Source organism: Mandrillus leucophaeus, unplaced genomic scaffold (genome assembly GCF_000951045.1).
Source record: "Mandrillus leucophaeus isolate KB7577 unplaced genomic scaffold, Mleu.le_1.0 Scaffold276, whole genome shotgun sequence".
Taxonomy (NCBI): domain Eukaryota; kingdom Metazoa; phylum Chordata; class Mammalia; order Primates; family Cercopithecidae; genus Mandrillus; species Mandrillus leucophaeus.
In genome coordinates, this window is record NW_012102876.1 from 435,975 (window position 1) to 458,443 (window position 22,469).

The 22,469-nt window shown below is 35.3% G+C and overlaps 1 protein-coding gene across 1 annotated transcript in view; it reads left to right on the forward strand.

Moving 5' to 3' along the window:
* NOX4 (NADPH oxidase 4) overlaps positions 1–22,469 on the forward strand; it is a 176,353-nt gene that overhangs the window by 118,895 nt on the left and 34,989 nt on the right. The window contains exon 11 of the mRNA XM_011984951.1: positions 9,676–9,736. Within this exon, the coding sequence (XP_011840341.1) occupies positions 9,676–9,736 (61 nt within the window). The remainder of the gene's footprint in view (positions 1–9,675; positions 9,737–22,469) is intronic.

Below are 22,469 nucleotides of genomic sequence, written 5' to 3' on the forward strand. Positions count from 1 at the left end.
GCAGTAAAGTGTCTAAGGGTTGTTGACAAACAGGTCATGAACTGAGCTGAGTTTTTGTATTTGATAACAAAGAGCCTAAACGCTAACTGATTTGGGAGAGGCTGGATAAAGAAAAAGGAGCATTAACCTTGACTATGCTTTTAGCTCCAGCCAGCTCTTTAAGAGGAAATTACTGGGCAGGTGGGGGAGGGCTAGTCATGGAATGAAACTGTAAGCCACACTGGGTGTGAGGAGGGGAGGTGATAGAAGAATTATAGGGTGGGGGAGTGGAGACCGAGGAAGAATTGGAGCCTGCTTAAGCCTGGTGGGGAGCGACCTGAGGAGCAGTCTGGGGAGCAGGGGAGAGGTCAAATGGGTCAGTAGAAAAGGAAGATTGAAAAGACTCAGTGATGCTTGGGGTTGGGACTGAGGGGACAGGTGGGAGGGAAAAAAGGATTTGGGATGAGTCACACTGGGAACAGAGACTAGGGAGGGACTGATATGTAAAAGAATGCCTGGATGTCAGGCACTTCAGACCATTTGCCCATTTTACAGCAAGAATTATCTAGATCTCATACGATGGAGAAATTTAAAGTGCCATTTTCTGGCTATTTGGAATCATTGTCAAGTTTGTATTGGGGTCAGGTGGCATTGCAGAAGAAAATAAGGCATTTAGGTTTTAGGTCAAGTGTGAGTTGAAGAGGTTTTAAGTTCTTGAGAACACAGGCTAAGAGAGAATAAGGAGGAATGAAGGGTGGAAGGTTGCCTATAGTGAAGAAGGCAAGCCTAGAGAAAAGAGAAGGTAGAGACATGGAGAGAAGGGGTTGGGGGTACTTGCCCCCCAGGAAAGTGGTACTTGCCACTAAGGTGAAGGATCAAGGCAGGCATCCCCATGGTGATCAGACACCTCTGAAGTGTGGGTGAATAATCAGGCAGGCGTCCTCATAGTGATTAAACACCAAGGGAAGATTGTCTTCCTGAGTCAGTGACCGGCACTGGAACTTTGGGTTCATGGATCAAACGTGTCTCCTCTGTCTCTACTGAAATTAAAAGAAGGGAGAGATTCAAGGGTGGCACCAAGATTGAAAGGAGAAAGAGGTTGAGGGATAGTGAGAGAGGCTGGAGAAGAGAGTAAAAAGAGGCCACTTACCTGATTTAAAATTGGTGAGATGTTCCTTGGACTGGTAGGTCTGAGGATCCGAGGTCGTAGGTGGATCTTTCTCACAGAGCAGAGAACAGAAGGACAGGGGATTGATCTCCCAATGGGGGGGTCCCCCAATCTGAGTCATGGCACCAAATGTCATGTGCGCCTGTATGAAGAGACCACCAAACAGGCTTTGAATGAGCAATAAAGCTTTTTAATCACCTGGGTGTGGGCTGAGTCTGAAAAGAGAGTCAAGGAAAGGAGATAGGGGTGGGGCCGTTTTATAGAATTTGGGTAGGTAATGGAAAATTACAGTCAAAGGAGGTTGTTCTCTGGCAAGCAGGGGTGGGGGGTCACAACGTGCTCAGTGGGGGAGGTTTTGAGCCAGGAGAAGGAATTTCACAAGGTAATATCATCAGTTAAAGCAGGAATCGGCCATTTTCACTTCTTTTGTGATTCTTGAGTTACTTCAGGCCATCTGGATGTATACGCGCAGGCTTAGGCTAAGAGGCCTGACATTAGCATGCAGGCTTGGACTCAAAGACCTGACACAAACATGCTTTCCTGACATCTGTATTCTAAGTTGTATGATTCATTGTTTTTAAGCTTGAATAACCTGATTTCACATATTTTTCCGTGAGTCAGAGGCATGTCTAGCTGTTAGTTTTTGTCTGTACTTTTACATAGCATGCCTGCACTAGCCATCATTTTTCTACTTTGTGTTTTTAATCTTTTAACCGGTCACTATGGGAATAGTTTTTCCAGTTTTCAGTAAAAACCAGGCAAGAATTGCTATGGATCTCACCAAGAATGGCAAAATTTTATTGCTATTGTTTATTTAATTTCATGGGTTTAAATGAAACCAGGAAGTCTGCAGCAGTTTTGATCTCTGGTCTTGCTCTCATCTATTTAAATCTTTAAAATTGCTTTGCTGTATGGTTTCATAATTTTATTGCTTGTCAAAAATCAGCTGGGATACATGATAGGTTAGCATGGCAACAATGTATCTTAACCATAGATGAAGCAAAGTGGTGAAAATTTCCAGAGAAGATGATTAAGGTTCATGAAAAATTAATAGGACATCTGAGTTTCTTGAGACTTAAATATCATCTAATTGCTCTAGTTTGAGTTTTTTTCCAGGAGAAATGAAAATATTCCCTTAGTGTCTAATGAGAGTCTGCAGGATAAGTAGGAACTTTAGAAGGTTAATGTATTTAGAGTAAATCTATTGAATATCGAGCTTAATTTATTCAATCCTTATTTTTGGGTGCCTCTTTTTACCTAAGTACCAAAAGGAAATGATGAATAAAAGTTTCTTTCCTGACTCACATCCCTTCTAGCTACTGCTCCCTTTCTCAGCAATCCAGTTCCTTTCCTCTTATTCTCTTAAATCAACCAACATTTGCCCACAGCACACCATTAAAACATTTCCAGGTTCAGCAGTAACCATGTTATTGTTCAGTTCTCACTCTTCAATGGGCTTGATCCACAAGCAGTTCTTAGTACAGCTGGTCATTCACTTTACTGAAACACTTTTTCTACTTATCTGTTTTTCTCCACATTTTCTGGCCCTTTTCACTCAGTCTATTTTTGTTGTTCCTTGTCATCCCCACAAGCTCTAAGTATTAGAACATACCAGTGTCCATTTCTTCAACCTCTTTTCCTCTCTAGCTATACACATTTCTCTGGTAGTCTCTCTCATCTTATTGATGCATCTATATGCTTTCCTGTCCCAGGTTTATATTCCTAGCCCAGATTTTAACTCTGTAATTCAGGTTCATGTATCCAGAACATTTAGGCCTTTGGCTTTTACTTTGATTGGTAAAGGAGTCGTGGGAGAGTGTGAGTGGAGAAATGACATGATATGGCTTGCTTTTCAAGAGGGTCACTATGGCTGCTGTGTTAAGCGTAGGTGATGGGAAGCAAGTGCAGAAACAGGGGGTCCAGTTAGGAGCTGTTGCAGTCATCCAGTTGAGGTATGATGATTTTTTTGACCAGGGTGGTGATAGTGGAAGTGGTGAGAAGTGGTCATATTCTGAACATATTTTAAAGTTAGAGTTCACAAAATGTATTCCATGGATTGTATATGTAATGTGAAAGGAAGTGAAGTCAAGGCTGACTCTAGAGTTTTTGTTCTGAGCAACTGGAATTTCATTAATTGAGATAGGGAAGGTTGGGGTTGGAGAGGAGGTTCTGATGGAAATTTGTGCAACTCCACTTAGGAAGTGTTATTTTGAGATGACACTTAGAGTGCTTTCATTAAATATTTATTCAGTGAATGACTGGCATCTCAGCCCTGCTTTCCATGACCAGTTATTTCTATACATAGAGCCTTTGTATTTCACCCCTCCTTGTCTTTGGGTTTGTGGAGTAGTCGTTGCGTGGCTTGTGATCAGAGCAAAGTGAATCTGGGTATAAAATTACCCCATATACAGACACAAACAGATTTTTTCTTTTAAATGATGAACCCCGACTCTAACTTCCTTCTATTACACTGAGACCTGGGTTTTTCCAGTGTTGTGATCAAAAGATGGGTTTAGTTCTCAAGGTAATCTCTGTTTGAAGGCAGTGGGACTTTGGCTTCATATGTTTTGTTTGATCAGTTCCTAAACAGCCACCTCATCCACTTGTCACTTTTCAAAAATGTGTTGACATCTCTTTATTGTTCTTATCACTTCCCATGTTATTTTTGCCATTGTGGCATCTGTTTTTATATCTCTAAATTGTTATTTTAGTATTCTGCTTGCCTAAGGAACCTGAGATAAATGCACATGTTCAATCCAAGTTAATAACAATTCCACTTACATATTCTTCCAGAAACTTTCTTTTTAATATTGAATGTATTTTTCATTCCAATATACAATTGAACACTTTTTTCTTTCATATAAATGCAAAAACATTAAAGTTTTAATTTGTCAAAACGTTTACTGTCATGATGTTGCATTAATTGTGGAAGATTCGATACTCCACGTTATCTCCTCTCAGACATTTAGAATAAGTTTCAGTTGTGAAATTGCATGAGATCCTAGCATAATACTCTCTGGAGTATTTTGGACACTAAATAAATATTTCTTGAGTGAATAAATTAATTCTCGAAGAGCTGCCCACCTTTGACATTTTTATTCATTCTCAGGTTAATTCTCCTATATTTTTCATCTACTATTTACTATTCAATTGATATTACAATATTTATTCAACTGATACCCTCTATGTGTAAGGTAATATGTAATAATGATTTAGAAAGAGTTCTTGATCTCAAGACATTTACAGTTTATTAATACAGAAAAAATAATGTAAAAATAAAGAGCTAGACTGTAATAAGGAGCATAAGAGTCATACTAATAATCTAAGGGTTCAGGGAAGTGAGAATTTTTGTGGCAGGAAAAATCAGGATATCTTTATGAAATGATGGCTTTAAGATAAGCCTTGAAAAGTTGCTGGGATTCAACATAAGAAATGGAAAAGAAGTCACTCTAAATGAGTAGGTTAGTATGTGTGAAGATGAAAGGATGAGAAAATGTGTTAGTTGGTAAGTATTCGTTGAGATCGATTAGAGTAAATAAAGGAGAAACCTGGACTATAAAGCCAGAAAGAATTTGAAACAGATGTGTTTGGCCATAGGCAATAGGACAGAAAGTATATGGGTGTTTTTTCACAGGGGAATACAAAAGGTTAATCAATAGGAGATCGCTGTGATCAGACGTTTTCTTTGGGAAGCCTGTTTGAAAGGAAACGACAGGTGATTGAATGCTGGCAAGAGAAATAAGTGGTATCACTCAGAGAGATTTGACTCTCTAAGAAGGATATAGGTTCTATTTCCAGATATATGGGAATTAGAAGGAGAAGATAGTTTTGGAAGTATGAATAAGATAATATTAATTTTAGGTACAGTAAATTTACAGTGAATTTCAGGTATAAATGTCTAACAGGCAGTAGAAAATATGAAACCAAGAACTTGGGAAGAAAGGGTTAAAAGAAAGACTTGACAAAAATGATTAAAGAACATCATATTATGTGATCACTTTCTCAGGTTTAACACATTTAGTTATTGAAAAGTTGCTATTTTGGATTTTTATTTTTTATTAAATTTTTAATTTTTATTAAAAGGCTCTTGATTTCTAAACAAAAAAATGCAGCTTATTTTTTTATATTGAATAAATTCATATTTATTTAAAAATAATGTGCAGTGACATCATTTTTACATTTAATTCCCAAACATATGATAAGTTACAAACATATTTTTATATTTTGTGGGACTGTTATAAAATTAGTAGTCATTTGTGCACATTAAAAACCCAATGCCATATTGAAGAAATAATTGGAAGGTAAAGGTTATACTTTCTCCATGATATTAAAATACATATTTCTCCAGATCTGTTGTTACAGTCAAATTGTCACTTTTTATTTTTCTTACTCTTAGACTTCGGTGAGTGTGTATTCTAGAATTTATATTAAGGACGACCTGATCCAAGCTTTATTTTTATGTCAAAGAAACTAAAGAGATTCAGCAACATTTGAATGTTTACAGTTAAATTAAAACTTTAAAACTTCAAAATACCTAAAATTATTATCATAGCAAAGGCTTCTGATAGATTTTAAAGCATAGCTGTGTATGAAATGATTATGAGAGTTCTTGTTTTCTCTGTCTTCAATTATACTTCTCAAGTTAGTATTCCGAAAATTTGATTATATAATCTCTTCAATGAGAAAAAAAAGCACAAATGTCTGTCTTTTTATTTTTTATGTATGTATGTATGTATGTATTTATTTATTTATTTATTTTGAGACAGAATCTCACTCTGTCACCCAGGCTGGAGTGCAGTGGTGCAATCTCAGCTTACTGCAACCTCTGCCGCCCGAGTTCAAGCAATTCTCCTGCCTTAGCCTCCCAAGTAGCTGGGATTACTGGCACCTGCCACCGTGCCCAGCTAATTATTATTATTAGTAGTATTATTATTACTTTTTTTGAGACAGAGTCTTGCTCTGTCGCCCAGGCTGGAGTACAGTAGCATGATCTCAGCTCACTGCAACCTCCACTTCCCAGTTTCACACCATTCTCCTGCCTCAGCCTCCCGAGTAGCTGGGACTACTGGCACCTGCCACCGTGCCCAGCTAATTATTATTATTAGTAGTATTATTATTACTTTTTTTGAGACAGAGTCTTGCTCTGTCGCCCAGGCTGGAGTACAGTAGCATGATCTCAGCTCACTGCAACCTCCACTTCCCAGTTTCACACCATTCTCCTGCCTCAGCCTCCTGAGTAGCTGGGACCACAGGTGCCCGCCACCACACCCAGCTAATTTTTTGTATTTTTAGTAGAGACAGGGTTTCACCATCTTGGCCAGGCTGGTCTTGAACTCCTGACCTCGTGATTCACCCGCCCTGGCCTCCCAAAGTGCTGGGATTACAGACGTGAGCCACCACGCCCGGCCATCTTTTTATTTTAATATTAATATGTGCTTAACTACACATATTATTCTGTAACTTTTTTAACTGAAAAATTGTCATAAGCATATCTTTTTATTCATGTTTTAGGACAAACAATAGAGCTATAGATATCAATACCTGTATTATTTCTTCCCTTTGCAACGTTTTCTAAAACAAAAAGACAGTGAGAAAACAATGAATCACCACAATGTGATCTAGCCAATATTAGTGAATCTGGATATTTTTTATGCAAAGATACTAAAATGTGATTCCAAGATCTTCATTCACGTTTTCAAACCACATACACTGAATTCATTCTTTATGTTATTCTTTGAAGCCTCCTTGCAAATATGAGGTCACATGCTTAAAGACTGTTAAAATCTGTTGTAGCTTGGAGAAGTATCAGTGACTTATAAAGACCTCATTTCCAAGAGGTTGAGAGAAACAATATTTTGTTTTATCCATTCAAAACCAGACTGGCATTCAAAGATATTTTGATACCTTGGACTGGTACTTAGAAAAGAGAAGTTTACAGTTTCCTATGATACCCAATGAGATGTTAAACATTGTGTGTATTTACCTTTTACAATATCTGCTTTGAAAAAATTGAATAGAGATATGAATATTTGATAAAATATGTATTTTATTTTAGAATGCATCATGAGATTAACTGAAGCCACATGTACCCTCAGGCACACAAGGACAAACATTCTTTGCCTTCCATTCTGATACCTTCTTGGCTATAGATCATCTTTTCATAATTTGAGATATAGTTTACAGTGAAGGACATCCGGTGACATGTGGACAATCAGATTGGTAGCTCAGATCTCTGTTGGGTATCTTGCGTTCTGAGAGCTACAACTTTTATTATACAGAGACTCTGGCCAGCCTTCAGTAGTACATAGTAAAATCGTGGGTGGTTTTTGCAGATAATATTTTATTTGGAGGTTTGCTGATGACAAAACTGTTTGCTTTCAGAGTTATTAAAAATCATAATGTGGGCTGGGTGTGGTAGCTCATGCCTGTAGTCTCAGCACTTTGGGAGGGTGAGGTGGATGGATCACATGAGGCCAAGAGTTTGAGACCAGCCTGGGCAATATAGTGAAACCCCAACTCTACTAAAAATACAAGAAAAATAGCTGGGCATGGTGGCACATGCCTGTAATCCCAGCTGTTTGGGAGGCTGAAGCAGGAAAACCATTTGAACCAGGGAGGCAGAGGTTGCAGTGAGCCGAGATCGAGCCACTGTACTCCAGCCTGGGTGACAGAGTGAGGCTCCATTTCAACAACAACAACAACAAAAGTTACAATGTAAATAAAACAATCAAGTACAGAGTCACACTTATAAATAAAACAATATAATTTTAATAATAAATATGTTTAAACAATGTCACTTAAAAATATTTCAATTTACTTTAATATTTTATACTACTGTTAGCAATAACAATCCTATAAGAAACACTGATTGTAAAGTAGTAGTTTGGACATTCCATGGTACGTTAATTCCAATCCTTGGACATAGATTATGGGCTTCTAGTTTGTTCATAATTTATTATGAATCAAAGACAAATACCTACCTTTATATTTAGTGTTTTCACTGATTTTTCAGGCTACCTTTCCTTTTTGCCTAATGAGTTGTTAACATAAGATATGGTACCTTTATCTTCATTTATTTCTCTCCTTATACCATCCCTAAATGACCTGCATTAACTAGTCAATGCAGTGAGCTCTGAAGTCTTGGACTTGCTCCATGTAACCCAAACACTAATCACAAGGCCCTTCCACTGCTGTTTTCTTTCACCTGTGCTATAACTTCAGCCTGTATTTCCTTTTAATTCATATTGTGGCATACCAATTCTACTAATGATCAACACATGCCTTTTTTCCTCCTATTTCATTTGATTTCTTACACAACTCTCACCCATTTTGTGTATCTTTGCTTTATAGAGACAGTGACCTGCAATAATTAAGAATTAACAGACCTGGATCCAAATTTTGTCTTGTCTTTTTATGGGGCAAGTCAATATTTTAAGCCTCCATTACTCAATTTTCTTATCTATAAAAGACAATTCTGTGAAGTTATTGTAGATTTTGAAAATAAATCACTTAACACTTCCCATGGCACATGGTACTTGATAAAAGCTGGGTAGTCACAGGCAGATAGATGGTCCCTTAACCATAGCCCTTAGTTTAGGTGCATCATTAGAATTCAGATTTTATGGACTTTAAAAGGTATGCATATTTCATATCATACTTAATATCTCCAACAGGATGTTAGTCAGCATGCTCAAATAAGTTGATAATTCTGTAGGACAATATTTATGTATTAGTTTTTACACAGAAATATTAGCCTCCCATTAATTCAAGTCAGATATTGTTACCAAATGAGTTATGAAAAAACCATTATTCAAATTTTGGAATTGAGGATAAGTGAGTAGGAATCCAGAAAACAAGAAGAAATTTTTCATTTTTCTTATTGTAAACTAAATTTTATTCTTTCATTTTGACTACCTGGATATTTTCTAGGTTTCCTAAATATAGGACTACAAGCACTTTTTTTACTTACACTACTACAACTCATCCCCTTCCCCAGGTACCCTCACCACTCCAGATTTCTTCTGAGAATTAAGGGAGGGAATGAAATGGAGTTATTTCAGTAAGAGCATAATTGTTGGGCATGAAAAATCCATGTCATATTAAGAATTTTTTCTCCTTGGAATTTGTTAGGATAAGTATATAATATCTAGGGAGAAAAGGACACAAAAAAGCATTAGTTTTTGTTTCTTCCTTTGTGATTAAAAACTGGCGTTTCTTATATATATTTTAACTTAGAAGATGTTTTAGCAAGATTTGTAGTTAAATAAAATACACTAGCAATTTTAACATGTGTAATTTATTGTTTTATGTAAGTATTTTGGGGTTTTAGAGGAATGTAGATTGTCTTATCGACCTGTTGACATTGATTCTTTTTCTTCCACTAATAAGGATCTATAGAGATTTTGGTCTGTTTCTTCCTATTATCTATTGATTTGGGGGATTTGCCATCAGGATAAAAGTTGTAATTGAATTATAGTTTCATGTTACGTAATTATTAATCACCATTGATTCTAGTATTTCTTTTTTAGTGTCCAACTGAAACCAAAGCAACATTTGGGGTTCATCTTAAAATAGTAGGAGACTGGACAGGTATGTAGGACACCTAGTTTTAAGATGCGGTCTTTGAAAATCATAGAATGTAATAATTTGAATGTGTTTTAGTATAACTACCAGCATGTGTAGAGACGTGTATGTGTTTCAAGCTGTTCTGTTTTATTTATTTATTTTTGACTTGCACAGTTTTGACATCTATGTTTTCTCTTTTAAGATGCATTTTTGCAATCAGAATACCTTTGATATCAGTAATTATTAATAATATATTGTTCAGTGTGCTTGCAAATCATAGGCTTCTACCTACTTGTCAGACGTGCTGGCAATAGTGGGAATGCTGAAATGTGTTTTTAGAAAACATAAGTCAAAGTAATCAACACCTGATATTGAGATCACACAAATCTTCCAGTTCTTGCATGACATTTTTTGTGGAGTTCCTGTATATATAGCAATATCTTTGGAATAGATAATTTTAACAGCAGGCCTATTGGTGATACTTTACTTGTCTTCAGTAAATACTTTTTATTACCTGAGAGATGCATTGTAGTAAGAGCTCTGAGTAAATAAAAGAAACATTATTCACTCTTATATTAATATTTCCTTGACCCACCAGAATAATTGACAAGTGAGTACTCAGTAAATGTTGGCTTGTTGGTTGGTTATGTTGTTGTTGCAGGGAAGAATGCAGATATAAACATGAATGCAAAACAAAATTTAAATATTCTTATACTTAGGTGCTAAACAAGGAGTTGGTATGTAAAATCTGTAGGGAACCAGAAAAATGTAGATTAAATGTGGTCTAGGGCTGTAAGAGAAGCTTCACAGAAAAGACAGAATTTGAAATGAAGCTTAGAAGTCAGGTAAATGAAGAAAGATATAGGTAATTTAAGTGAAAGTCACAGTGTTGTCAAAAATCAGGAAAGGCAATGATTAAACTCTCTTTGGAAAGGGTGAATCTAATCAGCCTTTAATCAATTAAACAAAAGCGAAGTCAAACAAAATGAAGCAAAAACAAAGTCAATCAAACAAAAGCAAAGATTTTATTCTGGGTAGTAGTATAGAAAAGCCATTTAGGGCCAGCTTGGTGAAGATTATGAATGCCTCAGCAAAATATTAGAGTAACCAACTAAGGGACTTTAGGGAATTTTTGAAGCATTTGAAGCACTATGATGAAAATGGTATTAATTAGGTTGCTAGTTGGACAGACTAAAATCAAGGGAAGACTTGAAGGTACTTAAAGGCAGAGGGGAAGGAGGCCGTGGAGAGGTGGGGATGGAAACTCGAAGTAATGAATTTGTGAACACAAGTTAAGAAGGTAGCATTAGAAGGAAGAACCTAATTTCTGTAAAAACCAGGGAAGGATAAGATAATAAGAAAGGCATGTTTTGAAATGAGGAGAACAGTAGTTGATATAAGGAGGTTATTTCATATAGTTAAAAAATAATAGAGTTATGTATAAAATGTAATGTCTTTAGAAAGGGTGGCCAGTTTAGAATTGGAGACTTAAAAAAACAAAAGGAAGGAAATCTGCAACATAGGATTTAATGGGCAAACATCTAAACGAATTAAAAAGATCTTTGAGCAGTAATGACTCATTCAAAGTAATGAAAAACCAGGCTTACATGGATAATTTTCAGATGGTAGCATTGAAAAGAGATCATGGTCATCCTCTGATAGATATACACTGGTGGAGTATGAACATATGAATAATTGCAATATGCTCGATATCAGTTGATATAATCACAGTGGTTTTTTTTCCCCCACTGTTCTGGAAATAAAGAATAAGGAAAGTTCTTTTCTGATGAGAATCCCAATATAGTAGGAATTAAGTTCAGTCATGAATGGTAAATTGATAGAATTCTATATCTGAAAGAAAACATACAATGAAAACATAGTTTAATTCATAAGATTAAGCAGAAACTCCTGATGGTTTATTATTAGCTATTGTTACCGAGTTTTTTTCCACAAAGTTATTTTCTATTACCAGTAGCTCATTAAAATAAATGATGTCTCACTATTTTAATCATCTCTATTAGGAACACTTAATAGTGTTAATTTTATCCTCTTTTTTTAATGTACTATGCCACTGAGAGAAACAAGATCATTCTATTCAGAGAGTTCAGTTCCAGTCAGATGCTTTTCAATTAATAGACCTTCTTTGTTGTTGACCTGAAATATTTGTTGACTTGGAAAAAAACGTAAGCAGTCATGCAGAGAACACCTAAATAATCATGTCAGTGTCGGACACTTTAGTTCAAAGAGATTTAGCTGCCTTACAATGAGATTACAATTATTGAAGGAAAAGTAGGAGCATTACCTTTGAAATCAAAAATCATTGGTTTTTATTCTAAAAGAATTGATTAAAACTTGGTATTAAGAGCAGTAGGTATAGGAAATACCAAAGAGATACCTAAGAGATTGAATATGAAAGGTTTATTTTTTAAAACTGACTGAGAGATATTTAATATGACTTTTTAGTCGCTGAAATATGTTCTGCATTGGCAGCATACAGAGACTAAAGAACAGGTTTAAAATAGCTCCATAAATGATCTCTCCGAGACTAATAAACTATACCTAACTATAGAGTGCCGGAAGGGCAAGGGAAGCAACTATGCAGCACAAGACCAAGAAGCACCAAAGTCTCATATTTCTTGTCTAGATTTTCATTTTCACCAGACCTCTAGTTGCATCTCCTAAATATGTGGAAGACCTGTTAAGTTTAGAAGACCCTTAAAATATTTTAGACATGATTCAGCGTTTTTTCTTGAAATGATTGTAGTAGAGTAGATGGGGTGGATAACCCAAGTAGATTTCTCTTTTAATTGAATTAATACCCCATTACTCTTCTAGAAGCAGCCATTCTTTCCAGTTTCAAACATATGGTCAGAGATTATTGACTTGATTATCATTTTAAGTGTACGGAAATGTTTTGTTACTTTCTTCATTACATATGATTAGTATTGATTAATGTCTGAGATAATGCTGTACCCTTGCTTATTTTGGTGGTCTAAATAGCCACTTATTCCACAGATGTTTGTGTTGTGCTACAACAGAATTAAATACATAACATCCACATGTAATTAATGTAAACTTTCTGCCATTGGTCCCTTCAGCAGTTAATGAATTAGCAATAATTGTGAGTAAATATTCAATAAAGGACTTGTAGCATGTATCACATGACGTTTCTATGAATCTTGAGTATAAATTCCCGTGTTGTCTTCTGGAAAAGCTTTCTACAGTGAGAAGATATGGTTATCTTTGAGGATTAAAAATGAGAAGACAGGGTCATATATTATTATGGATTTGCCTCAGTCACATAATATATTGACTACTCACAGTGAAGGTAATCTTAAATATAGGTTTAGTTAAGGACTGGGCCACAAAAGAGTTGATAACTCTTATTTTTTTCTGTATCACTGTAGAAGCCAGCCATGTTTCAGGCTTTATTCAGATTTCTCATGAAAAGATTAAAACAGAACATGTGTTATGTGTTTAAAGTATTTCTTTTTTATTTTTGGAAACTCCTTGTAAGTCAAATTATGACCACACTAAATTATATTGTTATTACTTTATTTTGACAACATATTTTAGGCCAATTACATCAATTGCCTTACACTAGATATCACTGTGAATGGCTTTTGGTTGCTGCAAAAAGCCAATAAATAAATAAATACATACATACATACATAAATACATAAATAAATCTTATTTGGATATATGGAATCTCACTGATTTTACATAATTCGTATTCATACAATGTAAACTTTAAGGTTATAATATTCATCATCAACTGCTACATACCCAAAGGAGTGCCTGGAATATTCTTTTTGTTGTTACTGTTGCCATGACTAGTGAATTACAATGATTAGTCATTTGTGGAAGATAATATTTAAACTATTAACTTTGGCTAATAATCAAATGTATGTTAAACAGCTACTATGTTCCAGACTGTTTATTAGTCACTGGAGATACAGCATTGAACAAAAGTGACTAAGTCTCCGCTCTTATAGAGATTGTGTTTTGGTCCGTGGGGAGTTCATCATTTTTTTGGAGATGTTTTGGTGTGATTCTATCTCCTGCCATTTGGCCATGGTTTATAGATTGCAGTAGCCTCACTACTACCTATAGGGTACTACTATAGTATAGTATATTATAGGATATAGTACTACTAGAGTAGTACCCTATGTCCTACCAGCCCCTGTGGATGGTAGTAGTTTTCTTCTACTCTCTGAATTTTTTCACCATCCTCAATTTGGCTTCTTACTTCTTCCCTCACTTGAGTCATTAGTTCCCTCTAATGAACTTCTTCCACTTAAATTATGCAGTCATGTTTCTGCCTGGATCTGCACTGTTACACAAGTTTAGAAAAGCTCTCTGAACAGAACCCCAAATCAAGAGGAGAAATATACAGGGGGGTTGCATTTGCAGTGTACAGGGACTAAAGAACAGGTTTAAAATAGCTCCATAAATGAGATATTTTAAAAATATATGTCTTTAAAAAGTTTAAGAGATAATAAAAGTAAGAGAGTGTTTTATATCTATAAAAATATATCTTTAAAAAGTTTAAGAGATAATAAAAGTAAGAGAGGACGTGGAGCTGATAAATATAGATCAATCTGGCAGTGTGCTTGGGTTAGCTCCTAGGGCTTGAGAGGTGCTTGTCTTCCCACCTTTATGGTCAGTGAGGTCATGTCTGATAGCTTCCCATCACTCACAGTGACGTAGTTATTCCGCAGAAATTGACCAACATCATTCCCATGGTGTGAATATGTCCCCTATAATTCATATGTTGAAATTTAATCACCAATGTGATAATATTAAGAGGTGGGACTTTTAGGAGATGATTAAGTCATGAGAATAAAGCCCTCATGGATGAGATTAGTGCCTTCTGAAAGGGCTTGAGGGATTTGATTCACTCTCCTCTGCTCTTCTACCATGTGTGTTCCTTCACTTTTGTTCTTTTGCTATTCTGTTGTGTAAGGACACAGCAATAAGGCACCATCTTAGAAGCAGAGAGCAGCATTTACCAGGCCTCAAAGCTGCTGGTGGCTTGATCTTGTACTTCCCAGCCTTTAGAACTGTGATAAATACATTTCTGTTGTTTATAAATTACCTAATTTGTGGTATTTTGTTATAGCAGCTCTCTAACAAAGACAACCATAAAGTAGGCCTTATATATTTATCTATTATTAGACCTGGCTATTAAACATTTGCCAGAATACCAATGGACAAATTCTAAGAAGTTTGTATGTAAAGCAAAATAAAGAAATAAGTCAGCAGCTGAAAGGAGGAAATAAGGACAAGGATGATATAAATTAAAGGTATATGATTATTTTATAATAATTATAACAATATACTAATTATATTATAATATATTTATACACGTATTTGAATGATGAGAATGAAATGGAGAGAGGAAGTTTTATATTGCTGGAGAGATGTGGGATATAGTTCCAGGGGCAAATAGAAGATGTCCAAGTTTCTGGGAGGAAAACTTGGGAGGCTTTCTGGGCCAAACTGAGTGTCAGAGATATATAGAACTTGCCTAGAGTAGGGGATTATTCCAGGAACAAAAAATAGTTTGAGTGGCTCAGAAGGGTTAAATAGCTTGGAATGTCAGGAAAATGCCATGCTACTGGGTGGCCTGGCTGGGGTGGCATCCGAATATTAGGCCAAGGAAGAGCTTGTAGATCTTGCTATGAAACTTGGTCTTTTCCCGAAAGATGCTGGTGAAATATTGAGGAGTTTTAAACAGTAACTGAAATCAAATTTGCCCTTTATATGGGTCACCCTGCCTGTGTTATATCAAATAGAAAGGAAGAGGACTAGGCTGGAGGCAAATACATCACATTAAAGATTTTTTAATGTCAAGCAAATGGAAGACTTTATCTTTTGAGTTTTGGGAGAGGAGTGATCTAGGGTTGCTGCAAGAAGCCAATAAATAAATAGGACTGAACAATATACTGTTAGCTTCATAAAAATCATGTCATTAGGAAGATGCAAAGGAAAGGTTTGGAAATGGTACATATTGCTGTGAATTACTGAGTGCATTGGAGACCAGTAAGTGGAGAGAGTTAGTGTACAAAAAGAGGTACCTAGCAAATGAGCCTATTTCTAAATTCTTCCCATTTCTACATTTCCCCAGAACTATGAGAATGATTGATTTTATAATGATCTGACTTGTGATTAGCAGTGGGAGATAAATGGCAAATACAGATGCAACTACTATGTATATATCTAGATGGATCTGTGTCAGGATGAGGATAAACCTATTATATCTTAAAGTATATATACTTTGTATAATGAAATACTGTAGTTCTGGCCTCATGTGAGTCTATGTGGAAATCATTTAAGATAATGATGAAACTTAACATGGCTTATTTACTATCACAATATAATAAATCATTCAATGAATGTGAACTGGGCATAAATTCTACAGTCTCAGAAATCAACAAATTTTTTTATCAGGAAAATGAGAAGAACATTACATGTGTACTACAATTTAAATGCCTATCTATTCTCAGGAAAGAGGATAAATTGTTTTTCCCTTGGTTTCTCATTTTATGAACATTAAATATATGCTGTCATGTTTTTAGTAGGGGACAGCTCACTTAAAATGCCACAGAAATATAAAAATTGCTTAGTAAATAAAGAATTCACTAGTCATTAAATTTTATTCATTCTAGCCATTTTGCAAACCCAAACATAGAAGTAAATACCAAATTTTTGTTTTCTATTCAATTTTCACAATGTTACTTTTTTTTTTTTTCCCCGGTTTTTGGAGACAGGTCTTGTTCTGTCTCCCAGACTGGAGTTGATGTAGTCATGGCTCACTGCAGCCTTGACCTTCCAGGATCTATGGAAGGATCTATGGATCCTCACATGTCAGCCTTCTGAATAACTGGGACCACAGGCTCAGACCGCCATGCCTGGCTAATTTTTATATTTTTTTGCAGAGGAAGGGTTTTGCCATGTTTCCCAGGCTAATCTGGAACTCCTTGGCTCAAGCGATCAGCCCACCTCAGCCTCCGAAACTGCTGTGACTGCAGGAGTGATCTACTGTGCCTGGCCAAAATGTTACTTTTTAGTTTTGAAAATAAATTATTCAATTGCTGGACCTGGAAGTAGAGTTATTATAGTGAAGTGGTTTGTTTTTATGGATTGCTGTATTTTTATTAGAATTGTTCTGTTCGTAAAAGTTGTTTAGAGTTTCTGTTATCCAGTATTTTCTACTTTATTTTACTATGTAACGTGCAAGAAAATAAGAATTATGAGGGATTTTCTTGATAACATAATTTGTTAATCAATGTCAAAAAACATGACATAATGTACTGAATGGCTAAGAAGGCATATGTCAGTTTACCAAATGAGTCTAGTGTTAGTGGACTAAGTAATTTCAAAGGAAGCAAAATGACAAGGATTTTGTGCCATTATAGTTATTATCAGGAATATTTTTAAGTATTCATTTTCTTGATACACTTGCTAATCATTTTATGTATTTGTTTGTTGTTTTTCCCTGATTCATAGTCTTGGTCTTTGGCCAAGACATCCTCTATTTAAGAACAGAGAACACTCAACTACATGGCTGTATTCTATGGGCTTTAAAGGCCCGTATATTGCATGGCATTGATTTTATTTGCTCGGGTCTTTAGATTTGAACTTCATAAAACATAAAAGAAAATCTCCTGTTTGTTTTTTTTTTGGGGGGGGTGCAGGGAGATTCTTGGTCTTGGATAAAATGGCCTGTTTTTTCTTGCATATACACCTAAGAGGTATTCAGTTTGTGCAGAAACTAGGAACTGAATTAGTATCGAGCTGTGTCTTGATCAGTTTGAGGTGTTTCTTCTGATGAAAGCCAACACTATTTTAAAAAAACACAGTTGATACGACAAATGAAAATATAACAGTTTTCTTAAAAGGTGGATTGTAGAAAGCTTAGTAGCAATAATGTGTTTATCCAAAAATGTCTCTGTTATTTGCCTTCATTTTCTTTGAAAGCGTTTTTTTTCCCACCCTTTTTCATTTTTTTGTTATAGTTTAGCCTCTGTGGCAATAAAAGAGAATTTCTATTTTATAAGAAATCCAGTTCTAGGCATTGATTCATTGATGTATTTACAGGCCAAGAAGTCTGTCTGTAGTTCTTTCAAAAACTGCTTTTGATTTTTTTTAAACAGTGTGTTTAACAAATAAGAAGCAAAATAATGAGTATCACAGAAATAGACTTTTATCACTCTGCTCCCCTGAAAATAAAAGGATACATTAAATAGTTTTCCTTTGTTTAATACTGCATTGTCTACCTTCAGACCTTACAGTATTTAAAAGTACCAGGTGTTGAGGCATGCAGATGGCATATAACCCTGCTAAGCTTTCTCTTATCCTGTAATCCTTAGGCAAGAAGAAAGTAAAAGGAGGGAGGGGAGAAAAGGGAGTACAGTATATTCTCAGGAGAGATAAGGCAGTATGATGGCAGTGGAAAGAACCCTGGACTGTGAGTGTTTTTGTTTTGTTTTTGTCTTTTGTTTAAGTATCTTTGCCTCTTTCTAGCCATGTGACCTTGAGACTATCAGTCAGCTGGTTGGTGTTTAGTTTCCTTGTCTACAACATACCAAACTGAGGGAGTTGTTTCCTAATTTCTCAGTTCATTATTGCTGTAAAATGGTATAATTATTTTGAAATAAATAAATTATAAGATACAGATAATTCAATTCCACATAACGTGTGAATGATAGTAGATAAATTTTGGTATAGTTCAGAAAATATTACAGGAATATTTTGGAGAATACATGTCAAGTAGAGGATTTTTATGTTGCTTCTTTTGTTTTCCTATTGGTGTTCTTATTCATTCATTAGCTCTGGTTGTACATACATCTCATCTTCTGAAACTTACATGTATGGGTTTAGGGATTTTTTCCCCTTATGTAAGACAGTATAAAAGTATGTTTTTTGTATTACCTTGACATGGCCTTAATATTTGCAAAAAAAAAGATAGTTTTATATAACCAGAGCATGCAACTGATAGGGTTTTTTCTTCTAGAATTATAAATCATTTTATTTTCTTCTAGAATTATAAATCATTTTCATTTGAATCCTAGAACCTTATGACACAAGATTTACCTACATGTGTAATATATATAGGCAAATGTGTGTGTATATATGTGTGTGTGTGTATATATATGTAAGCATATATATACATAGAGAGAGAGAAAGAAAGACAGAGAGAGACAGGGTCTCACTGTGTCACCTAGGGTGGTGTGCAGTAGCATAATCATAGCTCACTGAAGCCTCAAAATCCTTGGCTTGAGCAATTCTCTTGCCTCAGCTTCCCAAGTAGCGAGGACTACAGGTGTACACCACCACACCTGGCTAATTTTTTAAACTTTCTTGAAGAGCCAGGATCTTGCTGTGTTGCTCAGGCTGGTCTCAAATCCCTGGCCTCAAGCTTTCATATATTGGGAATGTAGTCATGAACCACCACACCTGGCCTGCCTATATCTTTAATAAGTTGCAATTTGATTTCCTGGTTTATGTAAAGTAGTACTAATCTGAGTGCCTCTCATGTTGATTTGAAACTAATAGTTTAAATAGCAACTGTTGTTACTATTATAAATATTGTTACTGTTGAGTTACCATGTATTACTATATATTACCAAGTATTATTATTGAGTTACCATGGTAATAAAGAACATTTCCTTGATTTAAACAAACTTTTCAGTAGGGAGATGTATGCTCCATATCTTTCTAGTTGGTATGGATGTACTCGAACTCTCCTCTTTAATTCTTCTTTTTAGAAGTAATTTGTTTTTCTAAGATTAATATGCGTATTTCTAAGGAAACTAAAACACCAAATTTTGACAAACCATTAATTTCTTTAAATCCCTAGAAATAATGTGCTTCTTTCCCTTTTTAAATAATTTTGTAATTACATTCTAAATTCTTTTCAAGTAGCTATAATGGCATTGAAGTTCTTTTGTTGTCTTGGCATTTTTGTGTGTGTGTTTAATAAATAGAGCTGCCTCGGTGATGATAATTTGTTTTATTCATAGTCTGTGACACATAATAGGTACTCAATAAAATTTGTTAGATGAGTGAAAAAGTGAATAAAACGTTATTTAACTGATGAAGTTCTGATTATACAAAATATTGATTTTACTTTCAATTCTAAATTTTCTGTCATTATAGATTATTGATATATATGTAACAGAGCAAAATTATTCAGCTTATTTAGTATGATGGCTCAGAAGGGCTTCCTTTGTTGGTTTGTTTATTTTTTATAAAACCTCTCCACTTCTTTTGCTTTTTATTACCAGCATATCCAGGCTAAGTAGACCGTTCTGTTCCAAACTCTCAGATCATACCTTTAGCACTTATTTACTTGTGGTGTTTGTATCTTTTGATAAAAAATTTAGGATGTAATTACAAAATTATTTTAAAAGGGAAAGAAGCACATTATTTAGACCTCTTCTCTGCTAGACCTTTAGCCCACTAAGAACCTCACTTGGTGCCTGACTTACAGTGCATGCTCAGAAATGTTACTGAGAAATTACTTATTTTAGATGTTCACATTTTGTGTTTATATATTTAAATAGTAATTCCTAAATGCTGTGAGAAAAATCATTTGTACTGTCTATTTCAAGCAGCATGTGTGTGTGTTTGTGTGTATTGTGTGTCTGTATTGGTGTGGTCTTTTCCTTGGGAGGTAGATAAGGGGATAATACTCCAAGATCTACAATATGGGGAGTATGAATGACAACTACTCTTAAAGATATGTTCATGTGTGGTTATGTGCATATCCATGCCCCACATCTACTCTTTACACACACACAAACACACACACACACACACACACACACATATATATACATCTACATCTACTCTTTAAATATTTATATATATATATACACACACATGTATAGATAGATGATTGGTAGATTTCTTTTAGATAAGTAGTAAAAATTACAACTCGAACAAATCTAAAAATTAAAAATTCAAACAAGATATAGATAAAATAAAAAGCTATTATATATGATTAGGAGCCATCAGGCAATATTTAACTGATAGAGTCAAGATGGGCATGATCAAGACACTGGACAGCATGGCTAAAAGAGTAGTCAAAATGGATTGACAGTGACCACCTTTACATACCACAGAGGTGTTATTTACATAACATCTGGAAAGTTCTGGAAAAAGAGAAATGACTTATTGCTAATCTTTATTCTACTTAAACACATGCACATGCATCATATCCCATTGTAGTTGAGAACTTGGTAGAAGTTCTCAGTACAAAGTGGAGATCTATGAAGCACTTCTGTTGCAGATTGGATTAGCTAGAAGCTGTGTGTGTGTGTGCATGTGTGTGTGTGTGTGTGTATAACGTAAAATGCTTATTAGGGATCAATACCCATGACAGGAAAGAGAACAAAGAAAGAGAACAAAGAGGGTTTAGGTGAAGGAAGAATTTGAAACAAGGCAGGTTCAACAAAGCCCAGCCAAATTGGTGGGGAGATCTAGAGCAAATATTGCCCATCAGAGTTGCTTGCGTAGGGCTGAAATATCCTTGCCTTGTTCATTCACTGGATGTGAGCTGCTCTGTTTGAAGTACTTGCTTTGCATCTGAGGCTGACCCTGATGGAACTGACAGCTGGAGATTGAACTGCACTCTCCACAGCTGGGCAACGAGTTCTTCACTGAAGAGGCACTTTGGGGATACTTCTCTGTATCAACTACATGACCCCTAGCTTATTTTCTTATTAATATTTAATTAAAAATAAAATCTCATGTGAATATGAAATAAAGCAGGATGCTAGGACAGCAGGCATAAACCAGAATAGTCCCAGTGAAACAAAGACATGTGGCCTCGCTCCCTTTCAGTGACTTTAATAAGATTTCTTTTCATTCCTGGAACAAATATTGTTTTTTGTTTTGTTTTGTTTCAATAGTTTCTGAGGTAGAGGTAGTTTTTGGTTACATGGATAATAAATTCTTTAGTGGTGATTTTTGAGATTTTAGTGCACCCATCACCCAAGCAGTGTAGACTGTATTCCATATGTAGTTTTGTAATCCCTCACCCCACTTCCAGCACTCCCTCTCTGGAGTTCTTGAAGTTGATTATATCCTTCTTATGTCTTTGAGTCTGCAAAGGTTAGTTTAGCTCTCACTTATAAGTGAGAACACAGGATACTTAGTTTTCCATTCCTGAGTTACTTCACTTATAATAGTGGCCTCCAGCTCCCTCCAAGTTGCTGCCAAAGACATTATTTTGTTCCTTTTTATGGCTGAGTAGTATTCCATGTTGTATATATACCACATTTTCTTTATCTATTTGTTAGTCGATGGGCCCTTAGGTTGGTTCCATATCTTTATTGTTGTGAATTGTGCTGCTATAAACATGCATGTGCATGTGTCTTTTTCATGTAATGACTTATTTTCCTTTGGGTAGATACCTAGTAGTGGGATTGCTAGATTGAATGGTAGTTTTGTTTTTAGTTCTTTAAGGAATCTCCATGTATTGTCCATAGTCATTATGCTAATTTACATTCCCATCAGCAGTGTAAAAGTGTTCCCTTTTCACCACATCCACACCAACATCTATTGTTTTTAGACTTTTAATTACGGCCATTCTTGCAGTAGTAAGGTACCATTTCTTTTTTTTTTTTTTTAATTTATTTTTTTATTATCATTATACTTTAAGTTCTAGGGTACATGTGCATAACGTGCAGGTTTGTTACATATGTATACTTATGCCATGTTGGTGTGCTGCACCCATCAACTCGTC